Source organism: Oreochromis niloticus, linkage group LG8 (genome assembly GCF_001858045.2).
Source record: "Oreochromis niloticus isolate F11D_XX linkage group LG8, O_niloticus_UMD_NMBU, whole genome shotgun sequence".
Classification (NCBI taxonomy): Eukaryota; Metazoa; Chordata; class Actinopteri; order Cichliformes; family Cichlidae; genus Oreochromis; species Oreochromis niloticus.
Window position 1 is genome coordinate 9,452,433 of NC_031973.2, and position 22,549 is coordinate 9,474,981.

Consider the following 22,549-nt stretch of genomic DNA (forward strand, 5'->3'; position numbering starts at 1 on the left):
TGTCAAATTCAGAAGGAACTGCATACATGTAAGTTTATTTGAACAACAAGCCTTCACTCAACAGCAATGGCATCCCAAATCTCCAGGATATTTTTATTGCTCCTTGTAATGACAGTTAGTTTTGTGGTTTTCGTTCTATCTCAGGAATATTTATCAAAAAGGTAATATTTTTTATTAATAATAACAGACATTTAAAAAGAATCCATGTATTAATTTGCTAATTCTGAACTTTTCTTTTTGCTCCCTTTTGTCCCATTGCCATTGTTGCAGTTGGACAATTTTCTCTGGAAAACATGAACTCAGATCGGAAAACTTTTTGTTTGATATTAACCTCTGGGGACAGGAAGAAAAAACAGCTGTGCCATCTTCTGTGTCTACCACAGCTGTGGCTGAGACTCCAATACCTCTCCTCTACAGAGGAAATTTCACAAAGCTTCCTCAGTGGGATTTTGATGATGTCTATAACCAGGATGCCCCACCTAGACCAACAGTAAGCATGCTAAGACACAATATGACAGAGACAGTACAAATGTAGTAATTAAGCTGATGGCTGTGGGCTGGTAACACTGAAGTGTGCTCAGCCATGCAGTCAGTCTGTTGCCTCTGCTGTAACTGTCCTGTATTTTCTGTTTGACCGGCTTTCTTAACAGTTTCACTACTTTAATTAAAATACATATTTCTTAATCATTTCTCAAATTTCTGTAACTGTTGAGTTTGTTGTTTCCTCGGGTGTATAAAGCTTTCACAAAATCATTTTAACCGATTTCATGATTTAATATTTCTGTGATTATCAGACATGTGCCCAATCACTGCGAAACTCTCAGGATGAGAACTTCAAGAAGGCTTTTCTTCCCAACATACGTTTGTTTCTGCACAAGGACAACATTAACATGAGCGAGTGGAATCGCCTTTCACATTTTAACAATCCTTTTGGGTTTATGGAGTTCAAGTATGATGGTATGTGTTTGTGAAACTGATCCCAGATTAAATATCAGTATATGTGTGAGGCTGATCAGAAAGAAGTAATTTTTTTTCCTTCCAATTCCTGACTCCCAGTATCATGATAAAAAGCCAAAGACACACAACAATGAAAGACCTTAGTGGTGACAAATATTATGGCACCTTTAAGAAGTGTTTTTTGCATCATACACAGTTTTCTATAGTAAAAATACACTAATCCAAACATCACAGTGACAAAGGTCCTGTTGAAACAGGTCAATGCTCACCAAGGAGTAATTAAATAATGAGTTAAAGCAGTGGTTCCCAAAGTGGGGGGTGCAGAGCCATTGCAGGGGGGTGCGGTATGAACAAAAAAAAAAAAAGAATTCTTGGACAACGCTAGCATAATGGACAGGTTTTTGATGGAGCTCCAAACAAATACAAAGCAGAGGATGAAGCAATGCCAAATAGGCTTCCAAACCAACTTCCTTCCAAGCCAAAGACTAGAAAACATGATGAAGCATAGCTTGCCTTTGACTTCACCTGCACTATGGCGGTGCCAAGGTATGTATCCCTTATCCCCCTTTACAGGGGATAAGGGATACAAAAAGTCTGGGAACCGCTAAGTTAAGGAAAGTGAAGTTTGAACTTGTATTGAGAGACATGAAATTATTCAAACAACACTAAATTAAGATACACTCACTGGTCACTTCATTAGGGACACTTATTAGACTGCTGTTTAATGCAAACATGTAGTCATCCAATCACAGGCAGCAACTCAATGCATTTAGACATATGCACATGGTGAAAATAATCAAGTTTTTCCATAAATGAAAAGATATTTTTTGTCATCAATAAGTCAAAGATCGTGTTATTATGTGAAAATTGAAATGGAATAACTTCATGTGTGTGTGTGTGTGTGTGTGTGTGTGTGTGTGTGTGTGTGTGTGTGTGTATGTGTAATCTTAAAATCAAAATTTTAAGACAATTTACGACAATAAATAAATAAATTGTAGAAGGTGGAAACAAGCTTAAAAAGAATCATCCAAAAAAGACAAAATATCCAGGAAGTGGCAGTTCTCTGGCTGAAAATGCCTTGTTGATGTCAGAGGTCAGAGGAAAAGGATCAGACTGCTTTGAGCTGATAGGAGAGAAAAGTAGCTCAAATAATCTGGATACCTTGTTGCAATCAAAGTATGCAAAAGTGCATTATAGCCTCAGGAACCTGAGGCTATAATTCACACAGACTCAACGAAACCAGAAAAGACTGGACAACATTGTAAAAACACTGCCAAATGGTGAAAAGTCCCATTTGCCTTCTCAAACTAACAGTTGTTCAGGATTTATCAGTTTCATCGGCTCAGTTAGTCTCAGACCAATCCATCAAAATCAAACTTTTAGACAATTACCCAATACTTTGTTACAGATGGAAAAATAAATAAATAGTAAAATAAAAATAAAGTGGTGGAAACAAGCTTAAAAAGAATGGTCCAAAAAGACAAAATATCCAGGAAGTGGCAGTTCTCTGGCTGAAAATGCCTTGTTGATGTCAGAGGTCAGAGGAAAAGGGTCAGACTGCTTTGAGCTGATAGGAGACAAAAGTAGCTCAAATAATCTGCATACCTTGTTACAATCAAAGTATGCAGAAACTTGAAACTTGAATTTGAAGCACCAGAAAACGATACTGTGCCGCTCCAGTCTGCTAAGAAAGGGAAACTGAGGCTATAATTCACACAGACTCAACAAAACCAGACAAGATTGGAAAAACATTGCCAAATGATGGACAGTCCCATTTACCTTCTCAAACTAACAGTTGTTCGGGATTTATCAGTTTAATCAGCTCAGTTAGACTACTAATTGTAAATAAATCCAGATTCACCAGCTCAAGTATCTGTACTCATGTGTTTCTGGTCATTTGCAGATGTGATGGCTTCAGTGAAGCTGATTCCAAAGCCAAAAGAGCCACTGCTCCTCCCAAAACCAGGTGGTGATGGCTGTGTTCACTGTGCTGTGGTGGGTACGGCAGGAATTCTGAATGGCTCAAAAGTGGGTGCAGAGATCGATGCTCATGATTACGTTTTTCGGTACGTAAGAGCTACAAAACTTACCTGTTGTTAATGGTTGTTAATGTTCTCTGAACTGAAGGGTATTTTAAATATCAAATATTCTTATCTCATTGCCGTTTGATGCAGAGCACAGCAATCACTTAGGTTTGATGTAATCTCTAGGGATATCTAACATTTAAAAATACCACATAAATAAATAATACACCTTTAGGATCAAGTTAAATAAAGTTGTTGAAAGTATCACACAGAGTGTGTTTTTCTACTTTGGAACAGCATAACATACACTCTCCAGGGACTTTGTTTTCTGTGTGGTTATAACTAATTAAACCTAAAAACACAACATCTGTCGAGATGTCAAGGCGTGTGTATGCTGGAATAATTGGTGGCAGGGTTGAGCTCATCCAGTTTTAACAGATCTATAGTGATCTGACAAACACTTTTAGGATGAAAAAGTAACTGCCCCCTCAAGTAACTCTTGACAGCAAGAATTGCAATCACGTGTTTGTGGCAACAGGAATTTTGCCCCACTCTCCTTTGCAGAATTGTTTTAATTCAGTCACACTGCAGAGTCTTCACCCTTAAAGGTTGTTTAAGGTCATGTCAAAGCAGTCCAGATTCTGTCTAGGCAACTCAACAAACCTGTTTTTTTAGTTATTCATGGGTGGACTTGCTGCATAACCCAAGTGCTTGAGTTTCAGGGCACAAACTTTTGGCTGGTCATGTTCCTTTAAGAGTTTCTGGATGCCATTTTAATAATACAAGTCCTCAATTCCTCACAGTGTTACTGGAAGCCAAGGTAATCCCATCCAGAGTAAGCATCTGGTTAGATACCTTATTTCTAAGATTTTTATGGCCGAGTACAATAACCTCAGTTTGATCTGAATTTAGAAGCAGAAAATTAGAGGTCATCCAGATCTTTATATGTTTAAGATATTCCTGTAGTTTAACTAACCTGTGTGTGTTATCTGGCTTCATGGATAGATAAAATTTGGTATCATCTGCATAGCAGTGAAAATGTATACTATGTATTCTCATAATACTCCCCAAGGGAAGCATGTATAATGTAAGACTGTGACACACGACCCACACACAGACCCTTCTGCATTTGCCAGTTCAATAGTGCTTTATTTAAAGATGTGATTTTACCCTGAGGTTTCTGGCTCCTGCCCCAGACCCAGCCACTCTGTCACTCTCGTTGTCATCCGCTTCTTTTCACTGCAAGACATAAGAAAGGTCTCTCTCATCAAAACAGTTCTGTGCACCTGTTCCTCCCCTCCTCCGTGCCGCACCTGTGAGCTCACTGCGTCACCCCTCAGGCCAAAGACCACGCCCCTGCCACAAAGACCAATTATAATCTCCTTGTTATAGCACAGAATGCTGTGGAACTATTAGGTAGATATGATTCAAACCGCTGCAGCACAGTACCTTTAATATCTACAGCCTGCTTTTATCTCCATAATAAAATACAATGTTGAACGCTGCACTAAGGTCAAGCAGGTCAAGCACAGTCCACTGTCATTGGCCATAAAAAGATCATTTTTAACATTCACTAAAGCTGTTTCTGTGCTGTGATGCAGTCTTGTAGGAATGGGGTAAAAAAAAGAAAAGAATTTTTACTCCCTTTTCCATTAGTACCTACTCAGATCGATTCGTTACAGTTTTCAAGATTTTCCATTAGTGCATGGTTACTGGTACCAGGAACTATTTTTTTGTACCTGCTCGCCTGGGGTTCCAAGAAATCCAAGCAGGTACTAAAATGTGATGTCGTCAGACTGCATGCCATCGATTGGCTTGTCAGTAGCATCCCTCGAAGAGTCATAAGAGGGTCTCGTTCATAAAAATTAAAACTGCTATTTTTGAAACCCGACAATAAGGGATGCTCAGTTTTTATGCCACATGTCAGAACACGATCTAGAGCATAATTAAAGTGGTGGGTGGGTCTTTTATATTTTATCTGAGCTGAGCACTAAAGCATATAAAAAGTCTGAGAAAATCAAAAACTTTGAGTAAGGCCCAAGTGGATAATATATAACAACAAAGAAAACTGTTGGGTTTTCTGCTCTGAAATACAATGTATACCCTAGGGCCGTTGCAATAATAAATGAACACTTGTATGTCCCCTATTCAGTAACTTTTGCAATATCCAATCTATGCAATCAATAATGACGATGTCAATTATATTAGTGCTGTCAATAGATTAAAAAAATTAATTAATTAATCACACAATCTTCTGTAGTTAACCGCGATTAATCGCAATTACTTGATCAATAGCCTGGCTGCAATTACATTTTTTCAACTTTATATTTAAGCTTGTAACATTTATGCAATATAATTAAGTTAAAGCAGAATAAACACAAAGAATGTATGGTTAAATTAAAGAGAATTTGAGTAGTTTTCCTCAATCCTTTAACACAGTTTCTCTCCTGTGAAATACAACTTTTTAAAAAACCTATATACTAATAGGGAAGTATACACTAATATATAATATATATTATAATATATAATTTATATTAGTGCTCTCAAACGATTAAAATTTTTGATCAGATTCATCCCAGGGTTACTGTGGATTAATTTTGATTAATCATGATAAATATCATTCATTTTTAAGCTATATTAATCGCATTTCATTTTGCATGACCAAACAGACTTGAAAAAAAGGGAAATTATATGCACTTAACATGTTTATTGAACATCTTGAACATTTGTGTTAACAAAAACTTTGTAAACATTTATCCACTCTCTCTTTCACTCTTGGGGAGGCTCTTTAAGTCCTTGAAACGAGGAACCAAAGCTGTGTAAAGCATATGTTCTCAATGATATAATAGTTCTAAAATGTTATTGTTTGGCTTTCTTCGGTGTTTTATTTGTTCCTGGTTTAATCGGTTTGGCTGAGATTAAAGTTATTAGATTAGATTAGACTAAATAAAACTTTATTAATCCATCGGGTGGGTTCCTCCGGGATTTTCACACAGCTGAATAAACGTCAAACAGAAAACTGATTAAACAGAAGTGTGAGACGGTTGAGAATTTACGCCAGTGTCCTGTTATATTTTAGATAGCAAGGAGCAGACGGCCGAGTTTATTAAACTCCACCGAGACAGCGGTGACGCAAATCTGAAGGATAGACTGTCCCATTTCACAGTCTTGGACTTCCGGCCTTCTCGGTCTTCGAAGGACCCAGCCCACGTAGACCGTGAAGGCCGGGTCCTCCGAAGGATGTGGCCTACATTTTGGGACACAGCTATTGAGTTGATTGGCTCAGCTGCCTGTCACTATCAGATCAACTGCCCATTTGGCATTGTGTGAAGGTAACTCTACTGCCCAAAATGCGTTGACAGAGATATTTCAGAGATTATGAGTAATTCTGCACTCCAGATATATATATATATATATATATATATATATATATATATATATATATATATATATATATATATCATCCGTAGTGCTGCATTAACATCATCTAGCAGACCTTCTGAGGGTACCACCAAGTACCTGCAGAGGGTCAGGCAAGTCCTGAGGAGTCAGCTGAACGGTAAGAACAAGATCCGGGCCATCAACACCTACGCCCTGCCCGTGATCAGGTACCCTGCTGGGGTAATAGGCTGGCCAAAGGAGGAGATAGAAGCCACTGACATCAAGACAAGAAAGCTCCTTACCATGCATGGAGGGTTTCACCCCAAGTCTAGCACCCTGAGGTTGTACGCTAAGCGGAAGGAAGGGGGCCGGGGACTGGTGAGTGTCAGCACCACAGTCCAGGATGAGACAAGAAACATCCACGAATACATCACGAAGATGGCCCCAACTGACAGCGTGCTCAGTGAATACCTCAGGCAGCAGAAACCCAAGAAAGAGGAGGAAGGCGAGGAACCATCATGGAAGGACAGGCCCCTGCACGGTATGTACCACCGGCAGATAGAGGAGGTGGCTGATATACAGAAATCCTACCAGTGGCTGGACAAAGCTGGACTGAAAGACAGCACAGAGGCACTAATCATGGCAGCACAAGAACAAGCTCTGAGTACAAGATCCATAGAGGCTGGGGTCTATCACACCAGGCAAGACCCCAGGTGCAGGCTGTGTAAAGATGCCCCAGAGACAATCCAGCACATAACAGCAGGGTGCAAAATGCTAGCAGGCAAGGCATACATGGAGCGCCATAACCAAGTGGCCGGCATAGTGTACAGGAACATCTGTGCCGAGTATAACCTGGAAGTCCCGAGGTCAAAATGGGAGATGCCCCCAAGGGTGGTGGAGAATGACCGAGCTAAGATCCTGTGGGACTTCCAGATGCAGACGGACAAAATGGTGGTGGCTAACCAACCGGACATAGTGGTGGTAGACAAACAGAAGAAGACGGCTGTAGTGATCGATGTAGCAGTTCCGAATGACAGCAATATCAGGAAGAAGGAACACGAGAAGCTGGAGAAATACCAAGGGCTCAGAGAAGAGCTCGAGAGGATGTGGAGGGTGAAGGTGACGGTGGTCCCCGTGGTAATCGGAGCACTAGGTGCGGTGACTCCCAAGCTAGGCGAGTGGCTCCAGCAGATCCCGGGAACAACATCGGAGATCTCTGTCCAGAAGAGCGCAGTCCTGGGAACAGCTAAGATACTGCGCAGGACCCTCAAGCTCCCAGGCCTCTGGTAGAGGACCCGAGCTTGAAGGATAAACCGCCCGCAGGGGCGCGCTGGGTGTTATATATATATATATATATATATGTGGCCTTCAGCTCCACATAACACTATCATTTCAAATAAACGTCATGCACTGACTGACATATGTTGGGTGCTACAGTTTCTCACTGACCGCCCTCAAGCTATCAGACTGCAGACTGGGCAAGAAAACATCATCCATTGTAGAGTCAATACCCCCTTTTGTATGCTCTGTACACATAACTGTCCATCCATAACAATAACACCACTGTAAGGTTGCAGTTCATACAAGTCATTGGATGCATGATTGACAAAGAGAAAAGAGGAAGAGGAAACACTTAAATACGTGAACCAGGATGAACCAGGATATTGCCTAAATCTCAGTGCACCGCACCCACATTTAGGCAACACCCAACTCGCAAATTTTAATATCATGTAATAAAAATAAAAATGGAACTTTGTAGTCATATTTACACTTAACAACCTTCAATTATCCCCATGGAAGAGAAGAGAAGAGAAGAGAAGAGAAGAGAAGAGAAGAGAAGAGAAATTTCATGCTGATAGAATTGATCCTCTCCATATATTATATGATCATAATGAAATGCGTGGAGGAAAAACAAAAGCAAAAGCAGTAACCACGAAAAATTGTATAAACTGACTAACCATAAGACACAGACAGACTTGGCATGAAGGGGAACAAGCATAAACAAATTAAGTACTATAAATAACAAACTCCAGGACACTAGAAAAAAAAACATATTCAGGAACTACGTAGAATGTAAATCATCTTATACTTTCAAAGCAACAAATAAGTCTAGAACCATAACTCAAAATATTGAGCCGAGAGTGTAAAAATGATGGAAGTTTGTTTCAGCCACTGAGAAAAGGAAAAAAGGTGCCATCTGTGCCAAGTGTATTACTAACTTAGTAATTGATTTCAGTTAAGTAGGTACATTTTGATTTACTAACATAAAATTAAGGTTATATTTAGAGGTTAGTGTTAATGTAAGTGTTGGTCTGAGACTTACTAACTTGAAATGCTGATAAAATACCTCAAAGTTACAGATGGGAATCAAGAACTGGTTCATGTAGAGAGCTGGTTTCTAGTAGCCCAATTCCTTGGAATTGTTAGGAACTAAAATCAGCTCATTTTAGTTTGTGTGTCAGAACAGCAAAATAGTGGTGCAATCTGCCAGCGTAAACATTAGGTTTTTTTTAATGCACGACCAAAAAAAAAAAAAAAAAAAAAATACTTGCACAAAGGCTGCTATATAACAGAAACTAAGGAAAAGCACGATAAGAAGAAAGGTATATCACACTTCCTTCAATTTGAATGCTGTTGCTTGAACTAGTGACTAATTTTGAAGAGATCAACTGTCTGAATTGTGTTTGTTTGGCAGGATGAACGGTGCCGTTACCAAAGGTTATGAGGAAGATGTAGGAAATAGAACATCAGTGTACGTTCACACAGCGCACTCCATCACCGCATCACCTTATTTTTTTGGGAAGTATGGATACAAATCTGCCCCTCATGATGAGGTAGTAAAACTTACAAGACAACGCTGTGATGCTGTTTATACTCTCCACAAACTAAAGATTATTTCTCTCCATAATTTTTCTCTTGGCAGGGAATAAAATATGTGCTGATTCCTGAAGGCATGAGAGATTTCCAATGGCTCGAGGGTCTCCTTAAAGGACAAGAGGTCTCTGGTGGTCAATTCAACAAGAAATGGTGATTATCAACTGCATCTAAACGAGTAGTTATGTAATAGTTATTTTTTCTCCTGCTTTGAAAAATCTCAGCTATTGTAATTAGTTTATAGTGTCATTAGACAACTTTTTAAGAGCAGCCTTCACAGCTCAGAGGTGAGAGTGGAGAAGAACTAGAGAAAAATTACCAGCTGTGGTTTGTGTAACTGGTAAAAATCCATAGCCTTCCTCATGGCTCCTACGTGTCACTGCTGAGTGCACCTACAAGTGAGAACACACAGGTTCCTTGTTGTTAGCAAATGCGAACTACAAATGCACTCTGGAAACACCTAAAACAACTTGAGTTGCTATCCACTTTTTCTTTTACCATTTAATGGGCAACTGTATTAGTTTTAATTTAAAAAACTATAAATTATCCCTCCTGTCTTTTGTGTTTTAACCTCACCAGGCCAAGGGACTACTATTCAGGGCAGTACAATGAGAGCCGATTCTACGTTCTACACCAGGACTTCCTCCGATATGTGAGGAACAGGTCAGACTCCTATGACCATCCTGTCCAGACTATTTGTGGCTTAAAATCATTTAACACAGTGCATTACAAAACAGAATTAAATACATTGTTACTGAAGTAAAAACAAAAACAAAACAACAATATTAAAACATCAGATGTTATCCTGAAATAAAGACTGAAAAGATACCTTATGGGAAAAATTAGCAGTTACTTTATTTAACCTCCTAAGACCCGAACTCTTTCATGGCATGCATTTTTAATTTTTTTGCTATTTGGGCTGTTTGGGACCTGATGAATGTAAAAACAAAGAATTATCTTTTGCCTGATTTTGTTCTACAAGGGCCGGAGATCCACATATGAGGGCATTGGTTTTAAATTTCGATAGAACAGTGGCAGTATAATGTCCTTGTAAGTGGATATCAGGTCCTTGTAGAGCAAAATTTAGTATTTTGGTCTAAACAACCCAATATGTGATGTCCACATATGTGGATGCCAGGTCCTACGAGGTTAAATATGGGAATGAAAAACAGATGCTTGTATTTGAAGTTAAATTAGAGTTGCCTGCATGGATAAAAAGATATTATGGATTAAAACAGAGAATTATATTTATCAGATTTCTGGGCCACACAGTCAACATAAAATATTATCTTTGCTGACTGACATTGATAATTAAACTGTAATAAATGCAGCAATGAGATATTTGCAGAGGCGTCGGGGGGCACTGGCCACCCTCCAAAGTTTACTGGCCACCCCATAGGGACTTCTAGTCAATTAGTCAATTAAAACATATTATGGATTTCAAAATCTTATTTGGTTTCTGTATCTGCCTATTTTCAGTGATATCAACTTTAATAGCAGGAAATTAGCCAGACATAATGCTTTTCTCTCTTTTTTGCCATCTTTTTCAAGTAACAAATATTTGATTACAGCATAAAATTCTGTCTTTAGTATGCCACCCCAAATTTTTTAGTGGCTCCCACACAGTGTTGGGGAGAAAGGGAATACATGTACCGACGTTAGTATTTAAAATACAAAATATGAGTAACTGTATTCCGTTACAGTTACCGTTTAAAAAGGTGGTATTAAGAATACAGTTTGTTGAAATAAATGGATTACACGGTGGTCTTTTCCTGTTTCATATATTAGGCTGTCCCCTCTCTATTTTTGGTAATTCCACGCCGGTTGAAACCCAAACAAACACGCATTAAGAGGATCTAATGTCTGTGTCTCAATCTCGGGGCCCATATCACCTCTACTTGCGGCCCCCATAATGACGTGACGAAATATTTTTAGAAATTATTGTTCAAAAAATTATTTAATATGAAGGCAATAGACAGAGTGTTACAGGCATAGCCCTAAAAAATGTAGCCTCATGGGCAGTGTAGCCCAGTTGTAAGTAAGCTATTAAGACTCGATTGTACACTGTGTTCGTGTTTTCCTCCGAAACAATAAGTTCTGTTGGAGCAGCCATTTTATATTAAGATTTAAAAATCTAGTTGGTGTTGGTATGGCGAGTAACCTTCAGTAATAGTAATAAATCACACAGTAATAGTACATTCATGTAGTTGTAAAAGGAATGATAATATATTAAGTAATCCAGAATATTCAGAATACGTTACTCTTGTTGAGTAACGTAACAGAATACATTACAAAGTACATTTTGGGGCATGTATTCTGTAATCTGTAGTGGAATATATTTTAAAAGTAACCTTCCCAACACTGCTCCCACATGCCCCCCTCAAAAAATGCTGGAGGTGCCCCTGTATATTTGGATCATTTACAGCCTTTCATGAAGCAGTTTTAGCTAAATAGTCCGTTTTGAGGTTTTAGATAGATTATTTTAATCTGTTTTGGTTTGGTTTGTTTTCTCTTAAAGCTTTGTTTTTTAATCCACAGGTTCCTAAAGTCACCTAATCTGAATAAAAAATTCTGGCCAATAGTCAGACCAACCAATGGAGCATTCACCCTCTTCCTGGCTTTGCATACTTGTGACACAGTAAGTTAATATTACCTATAAATTTCAGTGTGAGAGGTCTTGGTTTCCACACCTATACATTAAAAAGCACATAATACAGAGACTGACTGTGTAAACAGAAGAAAACCTCAAAGCAGCTCTCTCATGAAAAGAAACTATTCAACACACCTTTTCTACAAACTAGATACAATATGAATGTTACAGTCTTTAAATATTTCTGTACAAATGCTACTCTGTTTGCGTTGTAGAAAGCTTTGCATTGTTCATTTTGCTTTACAATCTAATACACCAATGTCTGTAAATCTTTACAACGGCTATTTAACAGATCAGTTTAATATTATTAATATCATTAATGTCAACGTTTTTCTCAAATGTTTCATACTAGTTTGTAGTGTCTTTCCATTAGTTTCCTTGAACAGCATCAATACAAGCATTTACAGAGCAAGAGAATTGCATAATTGCACAACATCAGTCAATCATCAATAACTTGTAGGACCAAATGGAAAATGACATCCTGAATTCAACATCCTTCACCCCACCGGTGGCTCCAGAAATTCTCCCCATGAAATTCCTGACAGTATCATGACCGTCATTTTTTTGATATATCAAGATACAATAGAAAATTATCTGGACTGTGTCAGATCATAAAATTACGTAAATAAAAACTGAACAAAAACACCACATAACAGATTAGACCATGTAATAATTTATTCAACATGATTCGGTACCTTGTAGAATCATCTTTAGCAGTAGTAACTTAGAGTTTCTTACATTGTCGTTGAGAAATTTTGTCCCACTCATCTTTTGCTAGGATTTCTTTATGCACAGCTCTCTTGAGATCCCACGACAGTACTTCCATCAGGTTTAGATATGCACGTTGACTGGGCCATTGCAACACCTTGATTTTTAAGCCATTCTGTTGGCTTGTTGTTATATTTGCCACTATTGTCCTGTTGCTGATCAAAATACAGCCAGTCTTTAAGTGTTGGACAGATGACCTCTCAATTGACCGTTAATTACTTTGGTATACAGAGGAATTCGTGTTCAACTAAATGATTAAAAATCTCCACTCTGGATTTTTCTGCCCAAAAGCACAGTGTTTCTGAAGTCTTGTGGGTCATTCACAAGCAATTGTAAATTAAACTGTGCTGCTATGCTCTTTTTAGAGAGAAGAAGCAACCATCAGTCTTCTGTAACTGTGCTGTCAATGACTTTTATTAATTATTATTTTATTAATTATTTTATTAATTATTATTATGACCTATTATTATTATTGTTGTTGTTGTTGTTGTTGTTGTTGTTGTTGGGAACTGTATTATTGTATTCTGCAAACTATCTCTTAAAAAGTGCTATACTAAAAGAGTTTTTTCTCTCTTTCTGTATCCTCAGGTGGATGCATATGGGTTCATGACTGATGACTACATGAAATACTCCAACTACTATGTTCAGAAGTACATTAAAACTAAAGTAATTTTCTATGCCAACCATGACTACAATTTGGAGAAGAATACATGGAAAGACCTTCACAACAGAAAAATAATAAAGCTGTATCAAAGAACGGAGCCAGAATCAGGGACTGAAAAGCCAAAGTAACACTGAGTCCACCCGTAAGGATAAAACCTACACCACTGATGATATTCAAGAGCCATGTCAGCAAGCACAGCAAGAAAGTCCTGTGTTCACATCCACTGTATAGTTATACAGTGGAGCCTTTTTTTTGTGGAGTTTGCATGTTCTCCCTGTGTCTGTGTGGGTTCTCTCCGGGTACTCAGTCCAAAGACATGCACTTAGTAGGGTTAGAGATTAATTTGTTATTCTAAATTACCAATAGGTGTGAGTGTAAATGGTTGACTGCTGCTCTGTGTGAGCTTTGTCGCAGGACTCTGTGTTAGTGTATCTACTCTGGTCAAAAGAATCTACGCTTAGTACTGATGTCCACAATTCCTTTTTATTCCTCTCACAATCATGGAGCACTGTGAAAACTAGAAACAAGTAAAATTATATCAATAGTATGTATGACATCCATCTCAGACAGTTTTTATCAAAGTGCACAAGTGCTTAACAAATTAACCAGCATTATCTTTTAAAGTGTATGCCTTGTAAACCAGCAGTAGAAAAGTTGTAGATCCTAAAAGTCCGCTGTGTTATTGTTCTGCCTTGTCTCTCCTGCTCACAACTTCCAGTTCCCGGGACTCAAGGAGGACGTGACTACTCCACAACTGTTTTAAAAGAAACATTTGTAGGAAAATAGTATCACTGGACTCATAGATTGTCTCTTTCCACTGTAACTGTACACAAACATGAATACTGAATAAAGGAAATAATTACAATTACAATTACAAGTCACGTTAACAATATGAACAGTAGAATTTACATCTTCACACCAAATGTGCATGAACTACGGTATAATAATGACCTCTATTTTAGAAGGAAAATCTAATTGAATAGCATTTTCCCAATTTTAGCTGTTCTTCACCAGGACCACTTTCCTTTTCCTAACTTCCGATCACCGATCTGCATTGCCACCTTCCGTACAAGTCTGTCATCATCCTCATGTGCTTCAACAACTCTAGCAAGTTTAGATTCGTTGTGAGGAACATCTGTCTCTTTGAGGATCACAATATCACCCACCTCAACATTAAGTCTTGGCGTATGCCATCGCTGTCTCAGAGCAATATTTGCCAGGTATTCCTTCCTCCATCTGTGCCAAAATTGCTCGGTCAGATACTGGACCCTTCTCCACTGTTTCTTAGCATACAGGTCCTCCTTCACAAATTTACCCGGAGGAGGAAGTGGAACTGAGGATTTCATGGTGATCAAGTGATTCGGTATGAGTGGCTCCAAGCTTTTGGGGTCACTGATGTTATTAACAGTGAGTGGGCAGTTAATCACAATGCACATAGCTTCGTAAAAGAATGTCCTTAAAGAGGCATCATCTAACCTTGCCGCACTGCAGGCAAGGACTGTGGTCAGTACGCTCCCATGCGCCTCCAGCATGACTAGAGTGTGGCATATTCATCTGGAAGTCGCACTGATTTCCTGCTAGGTATGCAGCCATTCTTTCCTTGTCAAGTTCTTTCAGTGCCGTTGCCATTCCATTTCTTGCCCCCATGAAGTTAGTTCCCTGATCGGACCTAATGTGCCTAACAGCTCTACGAAAAAGCGATAAAGCAGCGCAAGGCATTGATGAACGCATGGGTCGTCATTTCCTCCAACTACTATTTATGTATGTGTATGTATATATATATATATATATATATATATATATATATATATATACATATAATTTAGTTTTTTGAAATGCTTGGAGTTCTCTTGTATTTTCATGAATGGTTAGACAGACTAACTTTTTGGTTCTTGATACAGCCCTTACTCCCCTAGACAAACACAACAGGTCCAGATGCTCTACCTGGACTTCAGCTCCACGTAACACCATCATTTCAAATAAAATTATGGACAAACTTCATCCACTGACTAACATACGTTACTTGGTACTTAAGTTTCTCACCGATTTCCCTCAAGCTATCAGACTGGGCAAGCAAACATTCTCCATTGTAGAGTCAATACCCACTTTTGTATGCTCTGTACACACAAATACTATTTTTTCCATTACATGAGCACTACTGTTAAGTTTGCAGACCATATAAGTATAACTGGACGTATAACTAATTCATACAGGTTAGAAGTTCATACTTAACATTTGAAAATAATAACATAGCTTTAAACACTTAAATACATGAACCACAATGAACACCTCTGCCACAGTGGCAGAGGTGTGGGCCCTGGCTCAGCTGCAGGGGAACAGTGGTGCAGTGAGCTCTAGAGGCAGTGCCAGGGAGGCTGATGAGGATTTTTTCCCTTTTTTAATGAGGTTTGAGACCAGAGAACTGAGAGAAGTGTGTGCAGCTGGCTGGAAAACGTGTGAATGTGAAATCAGTATCAAAACCCTATACACAAAAACAATGTGTTGGAATGCAGTGCTTTACAGTGGTGCCAAAACCCTATTGGAATGTCTGACCAGGCTGCGTCGCCGGCACAGCTGATCCAGCTTCTGGTCCAAATGCGGGTGGAGATGGCGGCTATGAACAGGGGACAGGCAGCCGCTCAGGAAGAGCAGCTGGACAAGCTCTTGGACCAGAGTCAGGAGCAGTATACTCCATGCTTTGGTGGACACAGAATGTGAGCAGACCCTCGTTCACCAAAGCCTGGTTCGCCACAGGCCCTGGGGCGTGTGAAGTGTGTTCATGGTGATATTCACAAGTATCCCATAGTGCCTCTGATATTAAAATACAAGGGCAAAATACATCATAGCAGAATCATATCTGTGGTTATAAGTTGTCTGCTCTCGCATCCCCTAACTCTGGGTATGAATTTGCTGGGGACCGTCCAGTGGGCGGTCGATTCCCTTCGTTATTACCTCCTGGGACATCATTGGCTCCACCGCGTGAAGGATGCCAACGCCCGGATCACCCGGTGGCATCTGGCTTTGCAGACCTTTAAATTCAATGTGATCCAAAGGCCATGGGGCACAGATGGCTGTTGCTGATTTAATCACCCACTCAGGGGGGGTACATTCAGCCGGAAGGTTCCCCGGCCTCAGTCGGGCAGTGAGGGTATGTGGTGGAGGTGTGGTCCCGGGCCCAGCTACAGGGGAGAAGTGGTGCAGTGAGCTCTACGGGCGGTGTCAGGGCAAATGGCGGTACAGGTGGAGATGATTGTTCTGATGACAGTTTTTTCCTTTTTCTTGTGAGGTCGGAGACCAGAGGAGAGAGAAGTGTTTGCAGCCAACTGGAAAGTTGGCTGACATGTGTGCTAAAGCCGTAATATGTGTGCTTGTAAAATCAATAAAAAAACTCCATATGCAAATACAACATGTTGGAACGCAATCCTTCCCACACAGCTTCATTAATGCTTGCATAAGAGTGGAGGAAAAATAAAAGCAAAAGAAGTAACCAGGAAATATTGTGATAAACAGACTAACCACAAGACACAGACAGACTTGACATGAAGGGGAGCAAGCATTAAAAAAAATCAAGGACTATAAATAACAAACTCCAGGATACTACAAAATAACATATTCAGGAACCACACCATAAATGATATTATACTTTCAAAGCAACAAATAACGGTACGCAGTGTACGCATAATGTAATATAATCTTAAAATTTTCAGTTAAGTAGGTACATTTTGATATACTAACATGAAATTAAGGTTAGATTTAGGGGTGAGTGTTAATGTTAGTGTTGGTCTGAGACTTGCTAACTCTAAATGCTGAGAAAATAACTCAAAGCTAGGGATGGGAATCAAGAACCCATTCTTGTAGAGAGCCAAGTCCAATTCCTTGGAATTGTTAGGCGCTAAAGTCAGCTCATTTTAGTTTGTGTTTCAGAAAAAGAAAATGGATATGGATATCACTTTTATATTTATTGTACATAATAACCAGAGACAGTATGCTAACAGTAAGCTAGCCAACAACCCAAAGTTATATCACAGCTCAGTTAATGCCAACCTCAGCCCAGCAGTCAGACCCTAATTTCAACAGTTAACAAACTGATGTGCAGGCTGCAGCACATGTTATGTCTTTAAAGTAGAATCACTGTGGCAAACGCTTCAAAGTATCTTTGTAATGGTTTTAATTGTTGCTTTGTGCTTTTGCTTTTGTATATTACTAAGAGAAAGCTCACATGTGTTAGGACAGGGATTTGTGTTGACCTGTATGACTGTAGTCAAAAGCTTTATATTGTTAAATTATAATTTTGAGACAGTGCATTTCAGGTCACACAAAAGTTGTGTAACATATCACTTTCTTCTGGAACTAAATAAGTAACGTACTGAATTACTTTTAAGAAAAGTTTTCTGTGTAATACAGTGGCTTGCCTCCACCAGTGTATGAATGTGAGCGTGAATGAATAATGGCATTGTAAAGCGCTTTGGGTGCCTTGAAAAGTGCTATATAAATCCAATCCATTATTATTATTATTATTTTTATCTTTTAAAAACTTTGAACGGGCGATTCATGCTTTCATTATATCCCAGCTGGACTATTGTAACTCCTTATATGCTGGAGTCAGCCAGACCTGCCTGGCAAGGCTGCAGTTGGTCCAGAATGCTGCAGCTCTTCTGACACGTACTAAGAGATGTGAGCACATTTCCCCGGTACTTGCCTCCCTTCATTGGCTCCCTGTCCGCTTCAGAATTAATTTTAAAATGTTATTGTTGACTTACAAAGCCCTGAATGGACAGGCTCCTGGGTATTTGTCTGACCTCTTGCAGACTTATACCCCCCTTAGGTCTCTTAGATCAAGTGATCTTTTGCTTTTAGCTGTACCAAGGTCGAGGCTGGTTCATCGAGGTGATCGAGCATTTGCAGTCGTAGCGCCTAAGCTGTGGAATAATCTACCCCTACACATCAGACAGGCTCGTACTGTCAATCTTTTTAAATCTTATCTTAAAACACATTTTTATTTACTGGCTTTTAATACAGCATGAGAGTTATTTGTTATTTGTTAATTCATATTTGGTGTTTGCTTTTAATACTCTAAGTTGTTTTATTATGTATGTTCTATTCTTGTACAGCACTTTGGTCAACGCTCCTGTTGTAATTAAATGTGCTATATAAATAATTAAACTATTAAACTATTAAACTATTATTATTATTATTATTGCAAAAGTATTCGGCCCCCTTGAACTTTTCCACATTTTGTCACATTACAGCCACAAACATGAATCAATTTTATTGGAATTCCACGTGAAAGACCGATACAAAGTGGTGTACACGTAAGAAGTGGAACGAAAATAATACATGATTCCAAACATTTTTTACAAATAAATAACTGCAAAGTGGGGTGTGTGTAATTATTCACCCCCCTTTGGTCTGAGTGCAGTCAGTTGCCCAGAGACATTGCCTGATGAGTGCTAATGACTAAATAGAGTGCACCTGTGTGTAATCTAATGTCAGTACAAATACAGCTGCTCTGTGACGGCCTCAGAGCTTGTCTAAGAGAATACTGGGAGCAACAACACCATGAAGTCCAAAGAACACACCAGACAGGTCAGGGATAAAGTTATTGAGAAATTTAAAGCAGGCTTCGGCTACAAAAAGATTTCCCAAACCTTGAACATCCCACGGAGCACTGTTCAAGCCATCATTCAGAAATGGAAGGAGTATGGCACAACTGTAAACCTACCAAGACAAGGCCGTCCACCTAAACTCACAGGCCGAACAAGGAGAGCTCTGATCAGAAATGCAGCCAAGAGGCCCATGGTGACTCTGGACGAGCTGCAGAGATCTACAGCTCAGGTGGGGGAATCTGTCCATAGGACAACTATTAGTCGTGCACTGCACAAAGTTGGCCTTTATGGAAGAGTGGCAAGAAGAAAGCCATTGTTAAAAAAACCCATAAGAAGTCCCGTTTGCAGTTTGCCACAAGCCATGTGGGGGACACAGCAAACATGTGGAAGAAGGTGCTCTGGTCAGATGAGACCAAAATGGAACTTTTTGGCAAAAATGCAAAACGCTATGTGTGGCGGAAAACTAACACTGCACATCACTCTGAACACACCATCCCCACTGTCAAATATGGTGGTGGCAGCATCATGCTCTGGGGGTGCTTCTCTTCAGCAGGGACAGGGAAGCTGGTCAGAGTTTATGGGAAGATGGATGGAGCCAAATACAGGGCAATCTTGGAAGAAAACCTCTTGGAGTCTGCAAAAGACTTGAGACTGGGGCGAAGGTTCACCGTCCATCAGGACAACGACCCTAAACATAAAGCCAGGGCAACAATGGAATGGTTTAAAGCAAAACATATCCATGTGTTAGAATGGCCCAGTCAAAGTCCAGATCTAAATCCAATCGAGAATCTGTGGCAAGATCTGAAAACTGCTGTTCACAAACGCTGCCCATCTAATCTGACTCAGCTGGAGCTGTTTTGCAAAGAAGAATGGGCAAGGATTTCAGTCTCTAGATGTGCAAAGCTGGTAGAGACATACCCTAAAAGACTGGCAGCTGTAATTGCAGCAAAAGGTGGTTCTACAAAGTATTGACTCAGGGGGCTGAATAATTACGCACACCCCAATTTTCAGTTATTTATTTGTAAAAAATGTTTGGAATCATGTATGATTTTCGTTCCACTTCTCATGTGTACACCACTTTGTGTTGGTCTTTCACGTGGAATTCCAATAAAATTGATTTGCCGAATTCCAAGGGGGCCGAATACTTTTGCAAGCCACTGTATATATTTATCCGCAATCATTTCTTGGCAAAGGTGAGCGGATATTGGGGAAGATTTTGGAGCGGGAAGGAAGGTTTGCTGCAGTGACTAGCAAATAAGGGATAGATGACTGAGAAACTGACAACCCGGTGCCGGGAAGATTTGCTGAGGCGAGTTGTGAAGGAGGGATGGAAGACCATAGAACTATTAACCCAATGCCACGCGGAGTAGGAGGAGCAGCTGAGGAGGAGGTTTTCACCTCTGGGAACACACGATGTAGTGGCTGGATGTGGCTGTTGCTGGCTGGTGGGTGAGACTGTGAGGTACGGGGAAGCTTAGAGGCGTTGGCTGCACTTATGAACGGAAGAGGATTATCTTTGTTTGTTGTATGGATGTGGGAGCGTTGAGAAGTTAAAAAAAATTGGAATAGCATTGCCTTGTTGTCGGAATGGTGAAAGCGAATGCTTCTCTTTTTTAAAACTTGTTGAAGACAGGCTGAAATCCTTGACGGGAAGGCATCTTCGGGAGACCTTACCACGGCATGGGAGCAGCAGCGTGTCCTCGGAGTTAGGTGCTGTGATGGGTTGGATTTTGAGGAAGCTGTGCGGGGCTGGAGACACATCTCAGTACTATCAGGAGTGGAGCTGTGCCGCGAACTTTAGCTGGTAACTGATCTTCCTCTAATCGAATTTTGGAGGTTATAATTGCGCGGGGATGGTGAACGACCAGAGTTGACCATCTCCAGCGACTTTCATTGCACACACAACTTTCCAGACAAAATAACGAGAGCAGCGGGATCTCCGTGGATTGTTGTCAGGTCGAATAGGTGACGCAGACGGCGAAGAGATATTAAACAAAAGTGAGGCTGCAGGGCTGGATTACTGGCTAGGCTGAGGAAGCAGCCACTCAAACCCCCACTACCAAGCCTCTACCTTACAAACGCCAGGTCCATGGTACACAAGATGGATGACTTAGATATACATGTGGCTGGAAATCATTATGTTCCGGACTGCTGCATCCTTATCATCTCAGACATGGCTATATACACACATCCCGGATGCCACGGTGCAGCTAGCAGAGCGTATGCTATACGATAGGACAGGAACAGTGATTCCGGGTAGAACAGAGGAGGGGGGCTCTGCATCTACATGCATGAAGGTTGGTGTAACAACAGTAACAGATACTGTTCTCCTGATCTGGAGTTCATAATGGTGAGGTGCAGACCCTTTTTCTTGCCTAGAGAGCTAAAGCTGGGCATACACTGTGCGATTTTTTCAGTCGCGTTATTCAGCTTCTGCTCAAACTGCACGATTGACTCGCAGGGGTTATAAGTTCGTAGGTCACGATGCAGGGTCTCACACTATACGGCCCGATGCTCTGATGCGGCCTGAGTGCTCACACTGTGCGTCCATAAAATGAAGGTTATAACAGAAAATCTGTCGCTCGCTCTCCCTTTCTCTCCCTCTCTGTCTTTCACTCACACAGACACGCACACACCACCATCAACTTTGCTAAATTGCTAATGAAAAACATTGATCTGGCAGCTATGATTGAGCAGCAATGTAAATCCAACTATTTTCACGGTTGTTGTGGTTGTGATAATTTTGTGAGGCCACATCGAAAAGGCTCGGATGAGCTTTCCAAAGTTCTACAAGTTGTGCCTCCATCGCTTGTGTCCAGATCACACGCTGCACTGCTGTGCTACTCCGTCTTTTTCACCGACATCTATGTGCTTGCACGTGCGCAGTGTAAGCGGCTGCGGTGACACCCTCACGACCAAGCGATTAATGATCGGGAGCTGGTCATGAGGTGTTAATCGCTTTTTGTTACCCCACGTATACTACACGATGCACGACACACAATGAAGGCCAAACTCGGGCCGATCACCAAAACGGTCGCACAACTCAAAAATCGTCTCAAAATGGGTCAAAAATCGCACAGTGTATGCCCAGCTTAAGTGTTGTAAAAATCACGACAGTCTATATAGCACCAGACACTAACATAAACACAGCTCTCTCTCTGCTGCTACATGCCATCACTTCTCACCAGCGCGTCCACCCTAATGGCATCCACATCATAGCAGGGGACTTTAATAAGGTAAATCTCAAGACTGTTTTACCAAAATTCTACCAAGATATAAAATGCCTAACAAGAAGGGAAAACACTCTGGATCAGGTGTATTCCAACATCAGAGTCGTACCCCTCCCCCACCTGGGCTGGTCAGACCACCTCTCTCTGCTCCTAAACCCAAGAATACACCCACCTTAATTGGCAAACAAAGCCCATAAAGAGGGCATCCCCACCTGGCCCGAGGACTCCCTTCCAGGACTGCAGGACTGCTTCGAACACACATGGTTGATGCCTTCTACAATGAGGATCTGGCAACATTCACAGATACGGTACTGTCCTACATCAAGTACTGTATAGGGAATGTCACTGTGGAAAAGCACATCAGGGTGTTCCCGAATCAGAAACCCTGGATGACG

The 22,549-nt window shown here is 40.4% G+C and overlaps 1 protein-coding gene across 2 annotated transcripts; it reads left to right on the top strand.

Annotated features, from left to right (window-relative positions):
• The first annotated feature begins 39 nt into the window (after window positions 1–39).
• LOC100708765 (alpha-N-acetylgalactosaminide alpha-2,6-sialyltransferase 1-like) lies at window positions 40–14,166 on the top strand. Of its 2 annotated transcripts, XM_019362423.1 has the most exons (9): window positions 40–161; window positions 271–490; window positions 795–957; window positions 2,861–3,023; window positions 9,058–9,196; window positions 9,286–9,389; window positions 9,816–9,899; window positions 11,775–11,874; window positions 13,243–14,166. In XM_019362423.1, the coding sequence occupies exons 1-9, from the start codon at window positions 67–69 to the stop codon at window positions 13,444–13,446; spliced, it is 1,272 nt and encodes a 423-aa protein (XP_019217968.1). In that variant the 5' UTR covers window positions 40–66; the 3' UTR covers window positions 13,447–14,166. The 2 variants fall into 2 exon arrangements, with proteins under 2 accessions (XP_019217968.1, XP_019217971.1); XM_019362426.1 differs by lacking the exon at window positions 9,816–9,899.
• Window positions 14,167–22,549: the final 8,383 nt, after the last annotated feature.